General features: G+C 42.7%; 4 protein-coding genes across 4 annotated transcripts; 2 read left to right on the top strand and 2 right to left on the bottom strand.

Moving 5' to 3' along the window:
* Window positions 1–195: 195 nt before the first annotated feature.
* On the bottom strand, window positions 196–720 carry PUMCH_002864 (uncharacterized protein; the record flags this gene model as incomplete). The annotated part of the gene is made up of 1 exon (XM_063021856.1): window positions 196–720. One exon carries the CDS (start codon window positions 718–720, stop codon window positions 196–198), a length of 525 nt encoding a protein of 174 aa, XP_062877926.1.
* A 5,980-nt stretch (window positions 721–6,700) lies between these two features.
* On the bottom strand, window positions 6,701–8,554 carry PUMCH_002863 (uncharacterized protein; the record flags this gene model as incomplete). The annotated part of the gene is made up of 1 exon (XM_063021855.1): window positions 6,701–8,554. The coding sequence occupies one exon, from the start codon at window positions 8,552–8,554 to the stop codon at window positions 6,701–6,703; it is 1,854 nt and encodes a 617-aa protein (XP_062877925.1).
* Window positions 8,555–17,803: 9,249 nt separating this feature from the next.
* On the top strand, window positions 17,804–18,391 carry PUMCH_002862 (uncharacterized protein; the record flags this gene model as incomplete). Its single annotated transcript, XM_063021854.1, has 1 exon — window positions 17,804–18,391. The coding sequence occupies one exon, from the start codon at window positions 17,804–17,806 to the stop codon at window positions 18,389–18,391; it is 588 nt and encodes a 195-aa protein (XP_062877924.1).
* Window positions 18,392–18,688: 297 nt separating this feature from the next.
* Window positions 18,689–22,021, top strand: PUMCH_002861 (uncharacterized protein; the record flags this gene model as incomplete). The annotated part of the gene is made up of 1 exon (XM_063021853.1): window positions 18,689–22,021. The coding sequence occupies one exon, from the start codon at window positions 18,689–18,691 to the stop codon at window positions 22,019–22,021; it is 3,333 nt and encodes a 1,110-aa protein (XP_062877923.1).
* Between the last annotated feature and the right edge of the window lie 43 nt (window positions 22,022–22,064).

The raw sequence follows: 22,064 nt of genomic DNA, 5'->3' as shown, positions 1-22,064 counted from the left end.
TTCAAACTACATGCATTCTGAATACTCTTGATGTGTAGTTTGAGATAAACAAAAGGTGTGAAATCGTACAAAACTGGCTCCGAAACACACTACAAAAATGAAACTTCGCTCCAAAATAGAGGTCAAAAATTAGAATGAAATGGTAAAAAACATATATTTATTACCCCGTTTTCACATAAATGATCCAGCAGTAGCCTATCCGGTTCGCTGAAGAAGATGCACTCCACTGTCGGTCTCGATGATCTCGCTGAACTCACCCACATTCAATGCAAATGATGCTGCCTCAAACGCAGGCTGCATCTGGCCCTTTCCAAAGAACCCTAAATCGCCGCCCTTCTCATGCGACAGGCAGTCACTTTCAGTGCGCGCGACCTCAGCCAACGAAACCTCGCCATTCAAGATACGGTTGCGGAATCCCTTGAGTTTGGCAATGGACATATCACGCAGAAGCGTTACGCCATCGGGACTTTTCCATGATTTTGGACGTCTAGACGTCTCATTCTTGATCAAAAGATGAGACACCCTAACCTTTCCATCGTCAGCTACCAATGGCTTGTTACCATTGGCTTCGTATTTCTCCAAGTACTCGGCAGCTTTTTCTGTGTCACTGCCGTAGGGAAGTTCCCATGTCGATTCTCTGGTAGCGAGATTGACAAAGTATGGTTTCTTGTGGGTCTGACTGAGTCTAATACTCCAGCTTGGTGGTAATCCTGTTTCCATGATAATATGCTATTTTATGTAGAATTGAGGATACGAACAAAGGTTGTGGAGGTTAAATGGGACAAAGAAGTTTGGTTTTGGAGTTGAGATTTGAAGTGAATAAATATGGTACTGTATACCACCCAGTGGTTAAGTAGGGTAATTGCTTATATTGCTTGAAAAGCAGTGAATTTTTTTCTTCTTTTAATTCAAAACTTGGACGAGCGAAGAGTATGCTTGATTGGAATTTTGATTTGATCGGTTTGTGACTTCTTCTTGTCGTTGGCAGTGAATTTATGGCTGACTGTGTGGTTGATAGGGCGGCCATTCATGTTTAATGATCTGTTTACTCGATTTTTTTTAGTTAAAAAACCTGTATTAGTTGCTCTATAAAATCGACCATAATAAGCTATACTTATAGCCAGATCTGGTCGGATCTTCGGATCTTCGGGCAAGCTTGAAATGCTTGAAGAATTGCGTGAGCTCCACAAGAAAGCGGGAACACCCGGATAATCATCAAGACCTGCTTGAGCTCCACGAGGCACACGAGCATCCTAAGGTTCATCAAGACCTGCTTGGCGACTCCCTTGAGCTTCACCGTAAACGGGACCACCATGAGCTTCACCAAGAGCTTTATCTCCCAAAGCATATTCAATCGATGCTTTAAATCTGAGCGTCCACTCCGGGTCGTCATTGAAGATATCGTGGAGCTTCTGTACTCTGGCTTCAATCACTGATGTGTTACCAGCTTCATGGGTAATATCAAGAGAGAACTTGGCCAAAAGTCGCATGAACGACTCACTGAAAATAGGAACTGTGTCGCCAGCGCCGTGATTTTTATCTCTAGATTCAACAGCAGTAGCTCTAGCTCCAGCGCTATTGCCAGGTTTCTCATTTTGTTCAGAGATCTCATGCAAAGCCAGCAGCACTTCTTCCTTAAACAGCAGATTCTTTGCCATCTCGTCAAAATTGCAATCGATCTCCTCTTTGGTCTCTTCAGATCCCACGCTTCCTGGCCGAATGGGCTGAGGAGATTGGGTACGGGGAAACTGCATTCTTACTCTGTTATTTCACAAAAGCGAGCTCAATAAGAGGATGAATGCGACAGAAGGAGGGCAGAGTAACGGGGTGTGTACTGGAAAACGATTCTTTAATCTAAGTTATGGGAATTGAAGGTTGACGCTAAAATTCTCGTAACTTTAGGAGAAAAAAAAAGGGTTGTTGGAGTCTGAAACAGGGGATGGCTGCAAAACAAATATGTGCAAGACCCAAATCATAATGCGTGATTTCAAACGAGCGAGAGTATGCGATTTGTTAAAAGGTAATTTCTTGAAAATACCATAATTCAAAAGAAGTATGTATAGGTGTTTTTTTTTTAATTTTGTTTCTGGTGTTGGTGCTTTGGATGGTGACCAGGACGAGAAACAGAATCTGTGGCACCAAGGACTAGACGTATGATTCGTGGAGTATAGCCATACGTGTCAGATCTCAAGGCTCATTATGTTATGGTATTTATCGCACCTTGTTTGTGCAAAATGAATTGATGTACGTTAGGTATGCGTGGCGCAGAACTATCCATCAGGAATTGATAAGTACGTTAATTTGGGCGACTCCTTCCCTGAGGCATCAAAGATTCAAAAATTATGATCTAGTACTCAAAATATGCATAGTTCAATGATAGTTCTGCCGTCCAATTTGCACTTGCCAGGAACAATTGTGGTCACACCAGTGCTTCTGCCACCGACCAAACCAAACATCAATTATTGGTCAAATTACTTGGCAGACAAGTATGAACTGTTTGTATGAGAGCGAAACAAAGTGCTCCAAGTCTCGAAGCGTTTGGATGATACTATGACTTTGTCATTTTAATTGCAGCAGCTCAAAAGCATTTTTGGGTCAAAATAGTGACACCACTCCACTTCACTTCTGGTTATGTTAGCCTCTTCATTGGAATCCAGAGTGAGTTGTTTCAATTACAAAAATTCTCACACTTGCTTCCGTTCTGTTGAGTCCGACCAGGCATATCGGTGAGCAGTGTATCCGCAGAGATAATGACCTCGATGGAATAGCTTGCATCGCTTCTAGACAATTGAGGAATGCGTTCAATCTCCGGCGAAGCGAACGTCATCAGGCTGTGCCATGTGCTAGCCATGCGTAACATTTTCAGCATAGAGTTTGCAACGCAATCAATTCAACTCTGCACAGAGGTATCGGCGACACAGTATTGGTTTGACAACATAGCAAAAACTTTGGATGTGGACTTGGATCACGTAGCATAAAGAGTTTATTTTTCGCTTGGGTGCCAAACGTCACTGCGCTCCACCCACGTTTCCTAGAAGATTCTCCGCACAGAGCATCTTCTGCTAGACTAGATCCTTCTAATTTTTATTTGACTGTTCTTTGATAATCTAGCAGATGGCTCTTGACGCTCCGAGGTGGAAAGCTCGGATTCTTGCCAGCAAGGACCCGCGTCCAACTAGTGGGTCCCTCGTCACCACTTATCGAATTACTCGGAAATTGAGAGCTGCTCTCAATTCTATGGAACGCGATCCAACAATCGCGTATATGCTATTCAGAGTCATCCACGAAGCATTCCAGAAATGTCCCCACACGAGACCGAAGCCATGCGACAGATTGCCATCGAATCGTCGTGAATTAGGGTATGGTGCAGATGTCTTGGACACTCTAGTCTCCAATCCAGATTTGAGCTTCAAATTGGCATTGCAGTTTCTAAATGCGATGCGAAATCAACCTTCTATTGAACTAACTCTTGGCATCGATTCGCTATACCCAGGCGGAGTCGAAGTGAACGCACTCATACAGCTTATGGAGCAGGATTGTTTTGAGGGCCCTCGACTAATGTCACGGATTTATCAATGGGTTTATACTGAAATGTCAGAAGCTTTCGTGCATCTATTGGAAAAGCCATTTGGATCGTACAAGCCAAGCGATAGCGAGCAATGTTTGGATAAATCTTCACCCCGTGATCCATTTAGTCCCAGAGAGGGGTTACTCAATGATCTTCAGAGACGTTTGTTGCGAGAGATAGTGGCGCATTTGGTGTATGAAATAGTGAAAGAAGAAAGGGTTTGCTCCCTTAATGAGCTAAATCCGCTAGTTGACGCTCTACTTCGATCAGCTGGCGACCTGTTTGTCGCAATCATGTCAGATCGTGCATACTCACACCCGGTTGATCCATCTTCTCACTCAGAGCACACTGATCTGAGTATGCTACAAGAATTGCGAACAGGGCCTCATTATGAGCAAGAGTTGGAATATATGATGACTTATTTGAAAGTTGAGAGTGCTGATTCGGCAGGCGTAGATGCCAAGAATCTTCTCGCCGAGTTGAGGACCACGGTGGGCCAGGCGTTCTTGAAGGGGTTCGCCAAGACTCTTCGTCATACTATCAAAACAATCTACATTGATATGCTCGTCTCAGCGAGTGCGCTCCTTCATGGGACACCGGACGAGGAGTTACTGCACTGTTTGCCTCAATGCTGCGAAGAGGCGCCCATAATTATCAAAGCTCTTTTAACCCCAATGGGCTTTTTTGTCTTCGACTCAATCATCCATGCATCAGAGTGTCCGACCTTCAAAACTCTTGTAAATGAGATTCTTGTGTTTCCACAGGTTAATCCAGAGACACTTTTCTCCATGGCTATCGCAATGAAGAAGCATTGGAACCTCGAAATTGATCTAAGGTCCTTGAGCGACTTGCATGGAGTCCTTCATTTGTTCACCTGCATCTCCTTTGTTCTTGCATCGTACCAAGATTCCCCCAATATTGTTTTCAAGTACGTGGACGAATTTCTTTGGAGGCCAACGGGTCCATGTTCTTGGATTATTGAGGCTATTAAGAAATGGTCACGAGAAAGAAATGTCGGATGAGAGATTTAGTTCTAGGAGATGCCATCTATATTAAAACGGTGTTTAGCTTCGATTTGTTGAACTGTACCCGAGGTACGGGTGTTTTGACGATCTCAGTGTAAATGCCCTTTAGCGCATTAACAGTGAACGTCCTCCTAAGTGCATCCTAACTTCCCTAACATGAGGGATTCAATTACTTTATAAATTCATAGAAAGTTCTCCTTAAAAGGACAGTGAGAACAGGCAATACACTCCTAGTAACTAGTTGCTTTAATAAACAACGAAGAATCTAACGATGTCTGACATTATGATAATTTCCCTGCAGGACATTGAGCTTGAGCATCATGTGCTGGACTACAAACAGATCCCGCCTAAGATGCAGGAAGCCTTTGCAGGTGATGTGTATATCATAGTCCACATTCTGAGAGGGTGTCTCAATTCACAATTGCAGCAGCATCCGTCACTATTGATATTGCTGTAGCCCCTCGTCAAGGTCGAAGGGACGCTCATAAATAGCCCTTAAGCTGAGTGCTATGCATCTAAAAAATATCTTGATTGAGAACCTCAAATTACATGCAGTAAATTTGGATACTTCGATTGCATAAAGTTGTAGCATGGGCCGAAACTGCGTGACGACAATTCGCATAAACACAAGTTGCTTTCTCTTTTCAAGGAGAATTTGATATCCTATTTGCAATTGAAGCATTTGCGTCTTTAGTATCACATTTACTATTCGATCTTGAGATGCGAATGCACTTGATGCTCTGTAGTATTCTCTCACTTCTTCTCATTCCATGATATTATTTTAATTTGTTGTTAGTTTAATCGTTCATGTCTGATGATCTGTTTACTCGGTGAGTATTTCGATTGGAAACCTGTATTACTTGCTCTATATCATTGGGCGTAGCTAGCCCTACTTATATCTCGGACAATCCGGGGGCCACCTGAAGCCTATAGACGGGCTGTCGTGGCAGTTTGAAGCTTCTGTGCTATCCTATCGTCATTATTCAGAGCTTCTCATTCGATGCGTCTCATCATAGTGTCGACAGCTATCTTGATCTTTTAATCGGATACTCTAGCGGCGAAACTCTATGAGTTACCTTACACTGTTCATCAAGAGGAGGATCTGAAGCATTTGCAAATACCTCTCACTGTGATTCCAAAAACGCGATATTCTCCTGCTCACACTCTGAGACCGATGATATCATGGTTTTTCAGGGGCAGCGATTCTCAAATCATCTGGTAAAAGGTGAGTTGAGTCAGAACACAATCAACAAGTGTTTGCAACTAAGTATTCAGTATTACAGAAGAAGCTAATCTCGGTGAGGTAGTCTAGTGACCTGTAAGAGCCGAGGTGATATCGTGAGATTTTGGCAGAGGAAAGAAAGTGCAATGTTTTAGGAAAACTTCTTTTAGTTAGCAAAGAAATGAGGTTTCAGTAGAAGGCATCATATATAGAAGTGCCGCCAGAAACATGTCGAGTTAAAGTCAAACGAGTACCATTCAAACTGGCATAGAATTTAGGAAACAAGTACGACTAGTCGTTATTCAAAATTTTGATTATCTGTTCCGGTAAACGGGATGATACAATATGATTCTATCAATCGTTTTTAGCATCTTTTTTGTGTCATATTTACCCACGTATAAGTGGTCTTTAGCCTCATCACATGGTCCTGAAATTCAATCGTCTCCTGTTAGGTAGACGTTAGAATGCTTACGTCAGCTGGACGAGTTAGTAAGTCCCGCTCTGGAGTACGGTTTTTAGAAGGTGGAAACCGACCTATGACGCCTAGCTGTAGGTTCAAAGCTTGGGATGCTAGGAATTCTCGTATATAAAAGGGAGGCTTCACCCGCCCGTTTCTGTTCGAAAGTCAATTACTACCCACTTTATTTTAAGCAATAAATTAGTTCAACTATCAGTAACCTAACATCGCCTCTTTCGAAATTTAAACACTTTAGTTAGGAATGAATACATGCAAATATAAAAAGTATTATTGGACGATTCTAATCTTTTTACTTGCATACCTTGTATTTATATCTAGTATGTATTCGTTGACATCCGTGAATATTTGAACCCAAGAGTTCGAAAGAATTCACCTACGATTGAACTACGTGACAAAAAACCACCGCCTTAATTTAGCACATAAGGAGTACCATCGGGCCCGTGACAATACTTGCCAATCATCTTCAAATAGAGAAGAACGAACCAATTCTCCCATTGAGATTTATCTATATGGTTGAAAAGCTTCCCATTAATAAATCTCTCTTGGAATAGTTCGGGACTCCGGCTAGTCGCTAATAATTCGCTAAATTTATCCTGAGCTGGCTCATCAGGAGCGTTCATGTCAGATCTATCAACATCAGCTAGGTCAGCAAGAAGTGCCAGAGTATCGAGGCGATTCCAGCCTTTTTCGGATTCGAAATAGAGGATGCCACCCAAAACAGAGTATGTGAGCATTTGGAACTCCTTTAAAGCTAATTGCAACTTCGTGATGGAACATGATTGGAATGTAGTCCAAATCACAAAAGGCCCTGCTTTCAAGTGCACATCATTTTCCTTATTTGGCTTCACCAAATCCTCAAGTTTTCTCAAATTCTCCTCAGTCATAGTTTGGTACTGATTATAAATATCAACTCCCAATTGTAAATTTGGAATTGGGTGTTCCGCAACCAATTCGCCACTCAGAACAGCATCAAGGTACTCCACTTTCCTGATTAAGGATTCAAAAATCTTGCGATAGCTTTCTCTAAGAAAACATGTTTGTGCCACAACACTGTCTTTCACCGAATAGAGAATGACTGTCACAAGCTTTCGTTCAATTAAAGATGGTTTGTAAATAACAAGTTGTAGTTGGAAATCAATCATGTCGAATATCATATTCTCGAAATCTTCGATATCAACAAGATGTGATTTCAATGTTGATTTGATCGAAATTTGTGAAAGTGGTGGGCATTCATTCGAATCAGGAGGATCCAATTCAAAAAGTTTAGGCGTCCAACTTGTGCGCCCGATATGTTCGCATGGCCAGTTTCCTTCATTGGTATTTTCAGGAATTTCCGAAGTTAAAGATGAGTACCTATCTCTTATATATTGTTTGAAGTTGTCTCGAGTAGATGGCTGGTACAACGACAGAATGAGTTCAAGACCAGCATGGCTTGACATAGTGGAGACCAATCCGACTATTTCCAGAGGACTGGGATCTTCAACTGAATCGGCACTCATCAGTGTAGCCATTGAGCTGATCAATTCTATTGCCTTATCATTGCCAGAACTAATTGCTTTCATGATGTCAATCATCTCCGGAGATGGCGGCAATGAAAACAATTTCGTAAAAACAAACGAACCAAACTCTGTTTTGGCATACCCATTAACAAGGGCTTGCATCTGGTTCTCAGGATTAGCAGGGGGTGCTCGATGTTCTGGCTCAATGACACCCTTGTTCAAGGATTCAAGAATTGTCAGAAGAAGCTGTGGAAGAAAAGGTTTCTCGTTCCAAATAGCATTATTGAATCCTTCCAAGAACTTCTGTGCAGCCTTTGTCACTAATGGTTCAAGGAAAGCCTTTCTATCTTTATCCGATATATCATCTCCTACTTCTCCAATGAGGTCGCGAATCAAATCAATAGCCAAGTTTTGTTGTTTTGCGGGCAAAGTATATGCATCGCCCTCTCTTTTGGCCTTCAGAAGATATTTGAGGAGCCTCGTCAATTTGCGATCATACGGCTCCTTTGACAAGACTTCGATAAGCTTCATTCCTGGTGGCTCGAGTAGAAATCGCAAGAGTAGTTCATAGTCGTCATCACACTTGACCTTTCCCTCATCTTTGGCAAACCGATTCAACATAGACCGTGACAATTCCCTAAAACGACGTTCGAGTTCTGGGTTTTCATCGACTTGTGCTAATTCAGGCCGAGAAGGATTGGGGACTTGGACGTTTGGTTGAACGGGCTGTACCGCATCGTCGCCAGGGCCAAGACCTACCATTCAATGAGCTTTAGGAATTAGAGAATAAAGGAGGTTGAAACCAAAGGAGGAGCTGGAGGGGCAGTAGTAGTAGGAGTGGTGCTGAGCTGAGATCTTTTTATGTCTAAGAGACGTAGGTGTTAGACAACAAAGAGAGGTTGGGTTTTCTCAGAAAGAGAGTGGTGGATATTTTGTAATTTATGAGGAAAAAGCACCTCCTTTTATATTCGGACCAGGAAGCAGACTTGGGTCAAGTAAATTTCGTTCGAGGTACAATGTTCAGCGCCAAATTGTCCGTTCCGGCATTTGACAGGGAATTCACGACCAATTGACTGAGTAGTTGTGCAGGCAATTGCTAAGTAGTAGTATATTGATTTCACCGCCTATCATAGCTCAGTATTTGCGCGATTAAATCTTCGATTAAGGAGTTCAACTCCCGCGTCTCGTATCTGACACATCTATCTGCAGTACCAGAAGTACATGGAATCCTGTCAGACCCTTCAATTGGGTTATGAGGTTAACGGTCGTCTATTCAAAAATTCCGAGAACTTGACAAAAGCAATGATGAAAAAACGTAAAACATTGATGAGAGGAACATAATAGCAGAATTAAGGAATCCCTGATGGGTACTTGTTAATAGACATGGCGAGAGGGGGTGGGGTTTCTTTGCAGGAGTAGAATCACATTCTGCAGGCTAGATTCAGGTGTGCCGGACAAGGTATTTACCTCCGTTTCTTTATATAGATCGAGGGAGTCAGTCTGGCATATCGAGATAGAACCAACTGGAGTTCGCATCACCCCCAAAGTGTTGTTTGTCTCGCTCCGATGCACTCTGTCCCAATTTTTGGTCTGAAAGCCTCTGCCTCACCACACACTCAGACAATGTCAGTCTAATATAGCATTGTGCATACATTTCTGACCTGCATGTACGTGTTTCAGGTTGAGGTTGAGAAGTTTTAAGGGGAAACACCTCTGGATCAAAACTAGCATAAATTTCTTCCATTTTTATCAGCATACATCTACACGATGGATAAAGGCCTTTGATTCTCTGCTTTTTTAGTCACTCCTTATCTCAAAAAACGACATGTGGCATGGTCAGCCTCGAAAGAGACATGATGTTGAACTCAGTCATCTCGCCCCATACATTTTAATAGTTGAAGCGGCAAATATAATACCAAGCTCTGCCTGAAATATTTCGAGCGAGGAATATTCGTCTAAGACAGCCAATCCCATTCTGAATGTAATTGTTACGTAACGCATAGAATATTGCGATTATATTACCGAATTAAGATAATCGAGACAGCTATTGACGCTATGATGAGAAATATCGAACCAGAAGCTCTGAATATCGACGATAGAATATCACCGAAGCTTTCGGCCTCCGATGGGCTTTGGATGGCCCAAGGATATGCCTTAGATGACTGTCGGCTGATCCGATGCTTGATAGTCGGATGGCCCGAGGCTAGCCCGATGAGTCTAAAATGGCCTTGGGCTCATTCCAGATCTCACCTACTTGTCAGATCTCGGGATATAACTACGGATGGCCATGGTCGATTAAATAGAGCAACTATTACAAGATTTCTAACTAACGTACCATCTAGGTAAACACATCATCAGACATGATAGATCAATCTAACAGGTTCTCGTTTCAAACTCAACAATCAAACAATTTCAACCCTAGACGTTGATTCGCTCGTCGGAGACTCTCCCATATCACCTACGGCTCTAGGAAGTTTCCAACGCATTTTGGTTGACTATCCCATCAGCCAGCGACACCAGAGAACGTATTGCCTTTTGTCCTGATGTCAAACGAGTCCCTAGTTGGCCATTTCCCAAGTACTCTCTTGCGCTTACTGCAATTCTCAACTTCAAAGTCCAAGACCTCGTTGAGATAGGCTTCTTGAGACGTCATTTAAGAACGACTACGTGGTACCGCACCCGGCTCCTTAAATGACGCGCAATTTTCGTATTGTATTCGATTTTCGCCCCTTCAATGATATAACTCAACCCATTCCCACCAATCTTGCCCTTCTCCGCTCTCTCATCCTCGCTCGCGGTGATAACACGGTTTCCTCATACCTTGATCTTAAAAGCGATATTACCAATTGTGTCTCTGCCACTATATCATGTCAAACACCACGTCTGCAACTCCGATAGGCTGTTTCAATGGCGTGTCTGACTCTTTGGTTTATGCGATGTACCGCGAGTTTTCCGCTCTAAAATTCCCATGTTCCTTCCGAAAAATTACTTCTTATTGCCATTTTCAGCTCGATAATATTCTAAGTTTCTCCCTGTCAGTCCGATCATGCACGTCTAATGATCTGTTTACTCAATTAATTTTTAGCTAGAAATCCTGTATTTGTTACTCCATATAATCGATCATAGCAAAGTGCATACACCGTAAATTACTCGCCTCTTGGTTGAATTAGAACGGCCACAAGTGAGTCTGCATTGAATTCTTCGGAGAGCTCGCCTCTTCTACGATAATCTTTTCATTATAATTGTGACTAGACTAGGCAATTTGCGACGCTATTCTTCAATGCGCTCAGCAACTTGAACAGGTGCCGGCTCAGCCTGTACTTGAGCGGGAACAACCTGGACTTGACCTGTTTCAGTCTGGGTTTGAGCGAGATCAGCCTTGATTCGAGCAGGATCAGCTTGCTCCCCATCTTGGGTGAAATCAATCATTAAGTCTCTCAAGGATGGAACTACAATCGAGTTTGCCGTCGTATTGTTATAGGATCGTTTGGCTCTGGCCTCAGACACCGTGTTGTCATTGACTTCACGAGTAACACTAAAGGGAGACTTGATCAAATCTTGCGTTAAAGGCTCAAAAGTGTCACTAGTATCTTGGTTTGAATCTCCGGTTTCATCAGCAGAAGTCTCAGTTCCGGCGCTGTTGCCAGGTTCCTCATGTATTTTGTCAGAGGTCCCATGAAAAGCCAGCAACACTTCTTCCTTGAACAGCGGATTAATTGCCATTTCGTGAAAAATGCATAAGAGCCTCTCTTTGATTTCTTCAGATGACAGCATATTTGCTCTGTTGTCTCACAAAGCGAGTTCAAAAACAGGATGAATACGAATAAAGGGGGACAGAGTAACGGGCGTGCGTTTTGGGAAGTTGATATTTTTTTCTGAGTTAAGGAGAATTGAAGCTTTGAGGTAAAATTCTCGTAACTTTAGGAAAAAAGAGTTGTTGTGGAGTCCGAACCAGATAAGGCGGGACATGGTTGCAAAAGTAGATGCAGTATGTGCAAGGCCCAAATTATAATGCGTCATTTTGAACAAACAGGAGTATGCAACTTGTTGAAAGGTAAGTTTGTTGAAAATGAAAGAATGTGAAAGAATGATGGACAGTTATTACTTTTTTAAATTTTGTTTCCGGCGTTGTTGGCGCGCGAGATGGTGACAGGGACGAGAGAACATGTGGCAACGAGGAAGAACTCATGATTCGTCAAATACCTCATTGCAGTACGCGATCAGATGAGCTTCGTTCTTTTTTATTATTGTGATATTTATCGCTTCTTTTGTACACAAAGGAATTACTTTTCGTTGAGTATGTGTTATCCTATATATCAGGGGTGGAACACTACATATATTCGGGCGACTCTGCTTCTGATACATCGAATATCCGGATAAAGTGATTTTGCATCCGACCTTATGTTATTGCGATAATAACTCTCTTATCAGATTCACAGTGGCTAGGTACAAGTCTGGTCACACCAGTGCTTCTGCCATCGACCAAGTCAAACAGCAATTATTGGTTAATTTACTCGGCCGACAAGTATGAACTATTTGCATCAGAGCAAAACAAAGTGCTCCAGGTCTCGAAGCGTTTAGATATTACTATGACTTTGTCGTTTTACATAAAGCAGCTCGAAAGCGTATCAAAATCATGACTTGACATCAATGTCAAGAATCTTTGTCATTCAAATCCATCGGAATCTGTCTATCACAACAGCTTCCACACTTGCTGCCGTTCTGTCCAATCTGAGGCGCCATGTCGGTGAGCGGTGTATCTCGGAGACAAGGGCTTCAATGGAATAGCGTAAGTTGCTTAAGGCTAGTGCGTTTAATCCACAGCGGATTGACGCCATCGGACTGTGCCATGTTTTAGCTGCGCGTAACATTCTTAGCATGGAGTTTGCAACGCAATCAGTTCAACTATGCGCGGAAGTATCAGTGAGACAGTATTGATTTTACGGCATAGAATAAACTTTGGATGTGAACCTGGATTACATAGCATTAAGACATTCTGTTTAGCTGAGGTGCCAAGCGTCGTTGCGCTCCATCCATACTTACTATACGATTCTCGGCACAGAGCATCTTCAGCAACACTAGATCCTCAGTTTTCTATTTGACTGTTACTTGTTAATATAGCAGATGTGGAAAGCCCGGATTCTTGCCAGCCGGGACCCGCGTCCAACTAGTGAGTCCTTTATTACCACTTATCAAATTACTCGAAACTTGAAAGCCGCTCATAAGGCTATGAAACACGATCCTACAATTGCGTATATGCTTTTCAAAGTCATACACGAAGCTTTCCATAAATGTCGTCACACGACACAGTTGCCGTATCACCTATCGCGGCCGAATCGCCGTAAATTGGGATATGGCGCGGATGTCTTGGACACTCTAGTCTCCAACCCAGATTTGAGCTTAAATTTGGCATTGCAGTTTCTAAGCGCGATGCGGGTTCAACCTTCTACTGAAAGAACTAGTGGCAAAGATCTGCCATACCAAGGCGAAGTTGAAGTGAACGCTCTCATCCAGCATATGAAGCACCATCCTTTTGAGGGTCCTCGATTAATGTCACGGATTGATGAATGGGTTTATGATGAAATGTCAGAAGCTTTTGCGCATCTACTTGAAGTGCCGTTGGGATCGTATAAGCCAAGCGCCAGCGAGCAATGCTTGAGCCAAATTTCACCCCGTGACCCATTTCGCCCAAGAGAGGGGAATCTAAATGATCTCCAGAGACGTTTGTTGCGAGAGATAGTGGTGCATTTGGCGTATGAAATAGCGAAAAAAGAAAAAATGTGCACTTTTAATGAGTTAAGCCCGGAAAGAGTCTTTAGTGAGGTAGGCTATCTAGTGGACGCTCTACTCAACTTAACCGGCGACCTATTTGTCACGTTCATGTCAAAGCGTTTTTACTTGGACCCCGTCGATCCATCTTCTCACGCAGAGCACACTGATCTGAAAATACGACAAGAGTTGCAAGCAGGGCCTCGTTATGAAGACGCTTTAAAATGGATGATGAGCTATTTAAAACGTTTAAGTCCACATTCGGCAGATGCCATGAATCTTCACACCGAATTGAGGTGCGCGGTGGGCCTGGCGTTTTTGAAGGGGTTTGCCAAGACTCTTTGTCATCCTATCAAAACTATCTACATTGATATGATCGTCTCAGCGAGTGCGCTCCTTCATGGGACACCGGACGAGGAGTTACTGCACTCGTCGCCTCGTTGCTTCCGAGAGGCTCCCATGTTTCTCAAAGCCCTTTTAACACCAACGGGCTATTTTGTCTTCGATTCAATCATCCATGCATCAGAGTTTCCTGCCTTTAGAGCTCTTGTAAAAGAGATTCTTGCGTTTGAAAAAGTGAACGCAAAGACACTTTTCTCCGTGGCTGCTGCAATGAAGGAGCATTGGAATCTCGAAATTGATCTGAAGTCCTTAAGCGACTTGCATGGAGTCCTTCATTCGTTCACCTGCATCTCCTTTGTTCTTGCGTCATATCAAGAACCTGTCTCTTCAAGACTGTTGTCGAAAACATTGAAGGAAAATTTTGGAACAAACCGAATTCCATCTTCATGGATTTCTAAGGCTACTAAAAATTGGTATCGGGAAAGAAAGGTCGAATGAGACGTTTAGTCCCAGAAGATGGCCTAGTTGTTCAGACGGCACTTAGCTTCGTTTCGCCTTATATGTAGGTTCTTGGGGGTGGAGATGTTGTGAAATTTTAATTTGATACTTTCGGGGAGTCCAATATTGTTGTTAATAAACTAATGCTCTTCTAGAATGACTTATTCAATTCAAAATTGCAGTAGCTTCATTCTTCGCCATCGATGTGGCGAAAGCTTCTCGCTCAGGTGGAATTCCAGGCTTTTCGATTATGTTAGTTGTGTAAGCGATAGCCGAGACTGCATTCGATAACGCGAATAAAAACGACTTGCATTTTATAGATATTTATAATTTGATGTTTTGGTTGCGATTGAAGCATTTGTGTTTCTACTATAACATTCGTGAATTGGTATTGAGAGACGAATGGAGTTAATGCCCTGTACTCCGTGACTTCGCCAAGGGCGATGTGTTGTGTTCCCAAATACCTCACACTGTTCTCCCAAAAATGACTTACAAGGAAAACGAAACGGAATTTAATTTCTCTATTTGTTTTCTGACTCAAATGATTCACACATATTCGATTGAACGATAAACTTATGCTCGCACTTTGAGACTAATGATATCAGATTTTTTCAGTGGCTGCAACTCTCAATTCATCTCACAAGAAGTGGGTTCAGTCAGAACATAGCAACCAAGTGTTTGTAGCTAAATCTTATATATCGCCGAAGAAGCTATTCTCGGTGAGATAGTCTATTGAAGTAATGTCGTGAGATCTTGGCATAGGGAAGAAACACAGTGAATTTCGCTTGGAAATCTCCACACATATAAATCAATACAGTTCTTTTTTCTCTTCATCATCTGAATCTCTCCTATTAACTCTCCGCGCACGATGGACTGGCGCCTAACGTATGTTAGGACGCTTCTATTGTGCAATGTTTGGTAACAACTTCTTCTGCCTAGCAAAGGTTTATGTTAAAGGCATCATATAAAGAAGTAACGACAGAAACAAACATGTGGAGTCAAACTCAAACGATTACCATTGGTATAATTTCGAGGAAACAATTGCGACTAGTCATTATTCCAAATCCTTGTTCATTTGTTCCGGTAGACTGGATGTTATAATATGATTCTACCTTCCATAATTTGCCTCTTTATTTGTATCGTATTTACCCACGTATACGTGATCTTTAGCCTTGTGATATGGTACTGGAATTAAATCGTCTCCTCTTTCGAAATACAGATAATTTAGTTGTACAAATCCATGCAAATAAAAAGACACGTAATTGGACTACTTTTATCTTTTTAATTGCATACCTTGTATTGATATCAAGTATGTATATTAGCTGACATTCGTGAGTACTTGGACTCAAGAGTTCAAACGAATTCACGCCAGATCAAACTACGTGACGAATATCAACAGTTGAACCAAGCAACTAAGGAGGATTATTGAGCCCTTGAGAGTATTGGCCAGTCATCTTCAAATAGAGTAAAACGAACCATTTCTCCCTTTGAGATTCATCTATATGGTCAGGAAGTTTCAAGAAGTATGGTCAGGAAGTTTCAAGAAGTATGGTCAGGAAGTTTCAAGAAGGTCTCCTGGGATGACTCAATCCCCTGGCTCGTGACTATTCCTTTGTCTAACTCATTCTGAGCTGGCTTACCAGGAACATACATGTCAGATCTCTCAACATCAGCTAGAGCTAGTAAAAGTTCCAGATCATCGAGGCGATTCCAGCCTTTGTTGGTTTCGGAATAGATCCTCCACCCGAAATCGAGTATGTAAATATCTGGAGGTATTCTAAAACGCCTTGCAACTACAGAGTAGAACGTCAATGGAACGAAGTCAAGATCTTGGAAGGCTCTGATTTGAAAGGCACATCCATTTTCTTTACTGGCCTCACCAAATCTACATGATTTTCGACACTCTTTTGAATCATACCTTGCTACTGAATTCAAATTTCAACTCCCGATTGTAGATTAGGGATTGGCTGTCCCGCAACCAATTCGCCTCTCTAGGTAGCATCAAAAAACTCCAATTGTTTGACCAAGTAATCAAAAATCTTACCAAGAAAGAAAAAGATAGCAGCAGTTAGAAACGCTGAACGCGAATATGTCAGTAGGTATGGCGGGAGGGGTGAATTTTTGTTGCATGATTCGAATCACATTCTGCAGGCTAGATTCAGATGTGCCGAACAATTCATTTACCTCTGTTTCTTTAAATAGATGAACCAGAGTCAAAATGGTGGTTCGAGAAAAGAACCCTTGCATGTTTACAATCGAAGACAGTAATCAAATTTCAGATCCCTGCCTTGAATAATTCCGAGCCAGAAACTCCAGTCTTGGACGAAGATTTGCAACACGAATGCAATGTGGATTCGAGGAAATAGGTAGTCGGAGGGATTACTCAATGTTTTCAAATTCATCCTTATTGAAAGATTAAGAAAACTATCTAGAGATCATGCGTTGATTCTCAGGATTGTCAAGTGTTGAGCTGTGTTCGTCAATTGCACTACATGACTCTCACTGCCAAAAGTCGTATAGTCGAGATCAGATCTTGATTCAGTAAATAATAATTAGCATGAGGGTTCATGAAACAATAATTTGATCTGTCGAGGCATATATACTCTTGAAAAGAAATCGAGAAGATTGAGTACGCCCTTCTGAGGTTGAACGCTCTCTATTTATTGAGCTGTTTCTCTCAAGCCCACAATTGAGCCTAGATGTCACGGGCCACACCAATCAAACAAGAACACAACAGCAGCTTTTCAAAACCTAATATCGGAATTCTCCTGTAGGAGCACAGTCACCCTTTATCCAGTTCTTTAAGAGTACTTGCTGCAAGAATGTGAACACCACATGAGCACGACCTTTGTAGTTGAACCAATTACGCGCGAGCGATGCATAGGGTCCACAAAACTCTTTTTAGCAGTATATCCTATTTCAAATTTGCTGAAACTTTTTCAGGATAACTACGCAGATTTTTAGCTAGGTTTAAGCGGTGTAGGCCGGTGTATGGTATCAAGTCATGAAATCGCAATTCTTCAAACACTGAAGAGTTATTTCATAGAAGCATCAACCGATTCCTGACACCTTTTTCCATTTCCTTCTGGTTAAGAAATTCCATAAACAACGGCAATGGCAGCGTGTCTGTGCCCTACAATGGCATCCTTCTACCTAGGACAAAAACCGGCTTTCGCAAATTCACGAAAAGATTCGAATAATTAATAAAATCATTACAACACTTTTCAAAGGGAAGAAAGCACCAAATTCGCTAAAGTTCCATGGGTTCTCTCTTCCCCAGACTACTTCCCGCACTAGTGGCAAACCTTTACACCAATTCCATACAAAATACTCCACTGACTATTATTTTTTAGTCAATTCCCTACATTTCAGTCTCCGAATTTCCCAAACCAAAATAGCAGAATGGATATTATCCTCGGCGTAAGACTACAAGATTGTACCCTCGTGGCTACCTCCAAAGCCGCCACAAGAGGCATTTCTGTTTTAAAAGCCAACGACGACAAAACAAGAATCCTCAACACCCACAACTTGCTCGCATACACTGGAGAGGCTGGCGATACCGTGCAATTTGCGGAATACATCCAGGCCAATATCCAATTGTATCTGATGCGTGAAAATGACACCGAGTTGTCTCCAAAGGCAACGGCACTGTTTGTGCGCAACCAGCTTGCCACATCACTCAGATCGCGTAAACCATACCAGGTAAATGTGTTGATTGGTGGCTATGATACCAAGACAGATGTGCCCGCGTTGAGCTGGATCGATTACTTAGGAACACATGTGGAGTTGCCATACGCGGCCCATGGCTACGCTGCATTCTATTGTTCATCATTGTTTGATAGACATTACCGGAAAGACATGGATTTGGAAGCGGGATTGGACCTTTTGCGAATGTGCGTTAAGGAGTTGGAGATGCGCATGCCAATTGACTTCAAGGGCGTTTACGTGAAGGTGGTTGGCAAAGATGGTGTGCGTGCTATTGAACTTTAGACTTCCTGGTGTTGCGCTTTAGGCTGCATGTTGCTAAGTCGTCATTAGAATGAATAAACGAGTATATGTGACGAGACTGTGCTTCCTCGTGCTTATCCATACAGAGCTGCCATCGATTGGCTGAAGTTGAGCATACAAACATCGATTCTTTAGTACTAATACGATCTACTCAAGTTCTTTATTTTATACGGAAATACCAGTAAATTAATCTCATGTGTCTTAGCCTTCCTTTTAGATGCCCATCTCCATCATCTGCACGTGACTATCCCCAGAATCCAACTAAACATATAAACTTCCATGAATAGTTCCTCCGATCTTCTACAAAAGATTGCTAAGCTAGTCCAAGAACATATCGGTGTGCCTGACGAGGACTGGACAATCTCTCGCTTCCTTAAGAACTTGTACGTGGAGTCTAATGCCAAAAGTTCACAATACGCAAATTACAGAATAGTAGTTAACTCGAACGGCGGAGATGAATTTCCAGACGCTTTTTTGAAGAGTGTTTTTGAAATCCTACATGCACAAGGTCTTGGTATACAAAAAAAGGCTGTGGTGGTTGAGAAATCAACACTATTACCTGACGATGTATTGGTCAGCCAGGATCTGACCAATGGACCTTCACAAAAGACACAAACTACATTTACTTCTTCAGCATCTCGTAAGAGTGATTCCATCAGCAATAAGCTGCCGAGAATGGGGTTCGGAGGAAGAACCTTAGATCCTATCCAAAACACAAATATGCCTACGGTGGTGCCACGGATGAGTAGAGATCCTTCTGTCGAGGTTGGACGTGTTTACAAGGGATCAGTCTCTAATATAGTACCGTATGGTGCCTTTATCAAAATACAAAACTCCGAAATTGTGGGCCTTTGTCATATTTCTGCGATGCTGTTCGATGGCAGAACTAGAATACGACATCCACTGGATGTATTGCAAGCAGACAAGGATCTCTATGCGAAGGTGGTTAAGATTGTCACCGCACATGGTGGTGTTAAGAAGATCTCATTATCGATGGTGGGCATCGATCAGATCACCGGTGTGGATCATCTGGATCTGCTTGGCCATGAGAAGCGTCAAAGAGACGATAGAGGACGTCAACAATCGCGCGAGATTAACAAAAGGCGCAGACTCACATCACCAGAAAGATGGGAGATTCAACAACTCATAGCTTCGGGCGCTGCCTCCGCAGCTGATTATCCAGAACTTAATATGGCCCAGGAGGATGAATTCGCCAAAGACAAGAATTCGGATGAGCTTGTTGAAGTTGAGCTTGACATAAAAGAACCAGCTTTTCTCAAAGGCAAATTGTCTGATGCTATGTCAGTGAATCCCATGATCATTCTCAAAAATCCGGAGGGATCGCTTTCGCGTGCAGCGATGACTGGCTCAAAGCTCGCACAACAGATGAAGGACGAAAAAAACTCTTTGCAAAAAGAGCAAGGTAGACTTTTGCGCAAGCATGATGAAAGTGGTGCCGCTTTGGATGCCATATTGAAGAAAGATAAGAAACGCCAAGAAGCTACGGAGGATGTCATTAGTCAATGGAGAAGAAAACAAAAGGCAAATCCCAAGGCTAATAAATTGTCGAAAATGAGTATTCCAGAAACTCGAAAGACGCTTCCAATTTATTCCATGCGAGCAGAACTCGTGTCTGCTGTCCGCGATAATCAGTTTTTGGTAATTGTCGGAGAAACTGGTTCAGGTAAAACAACACAGATTGTGCAATACATGTATGAGGAGGGTATTATGTTGCGAGATGGTCAGGAAAAGCTCATAGGGTGCACTCAGCCAAGAAGAGTGGCTGCTGTTTCAGTGGCAGCACGAGTAGCTGAGGAGATGGGCTGCAAAGTTGGACAAAAGGTCGGATATACTATCCGGTTTGAGGACATGACCTCTGCTGACACGAAAATCAAGTATATGACCGACGGTATTTTGCAAAGGGAGGCTCTTCTCGATCCTGCAATGCTGAAATATCTGTTAATTATGCTTGATGAGGCTCACGAAAGAACAATAGCCACTGATGTTCTATTCACCTTGTTGAAAGATGCAGCAAGTAAAAACCCCTCTTTAAAAGTAATTGTTACCTCGGCAACACTTGATTCAGAGAAATTTAGCCACTTCTTTAATGATTGCCCTGTTATTAAGATCCCGGGACGCACTTTTCCTGTTAAAATTGACTTTTCGCGTGAGCCTGAGCCCGACTACTTGGCGGCTGCTTTGGATTGTGTCATGCAAATTCATGTCGCTGAGCCCGACGGTGATATATTGGTATTCTTGACAGGTCAAGAAGAAATCGAAACCGGGTTTGACGCTTTGACAAATCGAATGAAAAAGCTAGGCGGCGCTGTACCTGAGCTTCTTATTGTTCCCGTTTACGCTGCTTTGCCCTCAGAGCTACAGGCCAAGGTGTTCGAGCCAGCGCCAGAAGGGATGAGGAAGGTTATTCTAGCAACCAATATTGCAGAGACTTCGATTACAATTGACGGAGTGAAGTATGTTGTCGATCCAGGCTTCGTTAAAATCAATGCCTACGATCCGAAGCTAGGAATGGATAGTTTGGTGGTCTCTCCCATTTCTCAGGCACAAGCCAATCAAAGAAGTGGAAGAGCTGGTCGTACAGGTCCTGGAAAGTGCTATCGCCTCTATACGGAAGCGGCATTTCACAATGAGATGCTTCCTAATACGATTCCTGAGATTCAGCGACAGAACTTATCGGCCACCATTTTAATGCTCAAAGCAATGGGCATCCACGATTTGATGAATTTCGGATTTATGGATCCTCCTCCGCCACAAACAATGGCAAATGCCCTCCACGAGCTATACACGTTGGACGCTTTGGACGACAACGGATATTTAACCGGGATTGGTAGAAAGATGGCAGACTTTCCAATGGAGCCCGCTCTTGCGAAGACCGTCTTGGCCTCAGTTGATCATGGCTGCGCGTCAGAAATTCTTACAATCGTAGCCATGCTCTCTGTCCAAACAGTATTCTATAGACCAAAAGAGAAGCAGGCCGCAGCGGACCAAAGAAAACAACGATTTCACAGCATCCACGGAGACCATCTCACATATCTCAATGTCTATAGAGCTTGGGAGCTGAGTGGGCGCTCATCCCGCTGGTGTAAGGACAATTTTATCTACGAACGAAGCATGAAAAGAGCCTACGATGTAAGAGGACAATTAATGGCTATCATGGCCCGGTTTAAACTCAGTGTTCTCAGTAACGACAACAACAATACTATCCGGCGAGCGTTTTGCTCTGGTTTCTTCCGAAATCTGGCCAGGCGAGACCCACAAGACGGAGTCTATAACACCTTATTCGACCAGACGCCTGTGCATCTTCATCCTTCGCTGGCTCTATTTGGAAAGAGCGTAGAATACGTCATTTACCACACACTCTTGCTCACAACCAAGGAGTACATGCACTGCTCCACTGCCATTGATCCGCGCTGGCTCCCGGAGTTGGCGCCCAAATTCTTTCGCAAATCCGATCCTGCCAATCTTTCAGATCGCCAAAAGAGAGAAAAAATTGTACCTTTGTTCAACAAGTATGCAGAAAATCAGGATGCATGGCGTCTATCTGCGCAAGTGGAAGCTAAGAAGAAAGCTTTGGAACTTTTGCACCAATAGTATGTATTACATTGGGGATGCAAATTATTTACTTCAGCGCTGC

This window comes from Australozyma saopauloensis, chromosome 3 (genome assembly GCF_035610405.1).
Source record: "Australozyma saopauloensis chromosome 3, complete sequence".
NCBI lineage: Eukaryota > Fungi > Ascomycota > Pichiomycetes > Serinales > Metschnikowiaceae > Australozyma > Australozyma saopauloensis.
The sequence above is the reverse complement of the archived record's forward strand: the minus strand, read 5'-3'. Positions and strand labels throughout refer to the sequence as shown.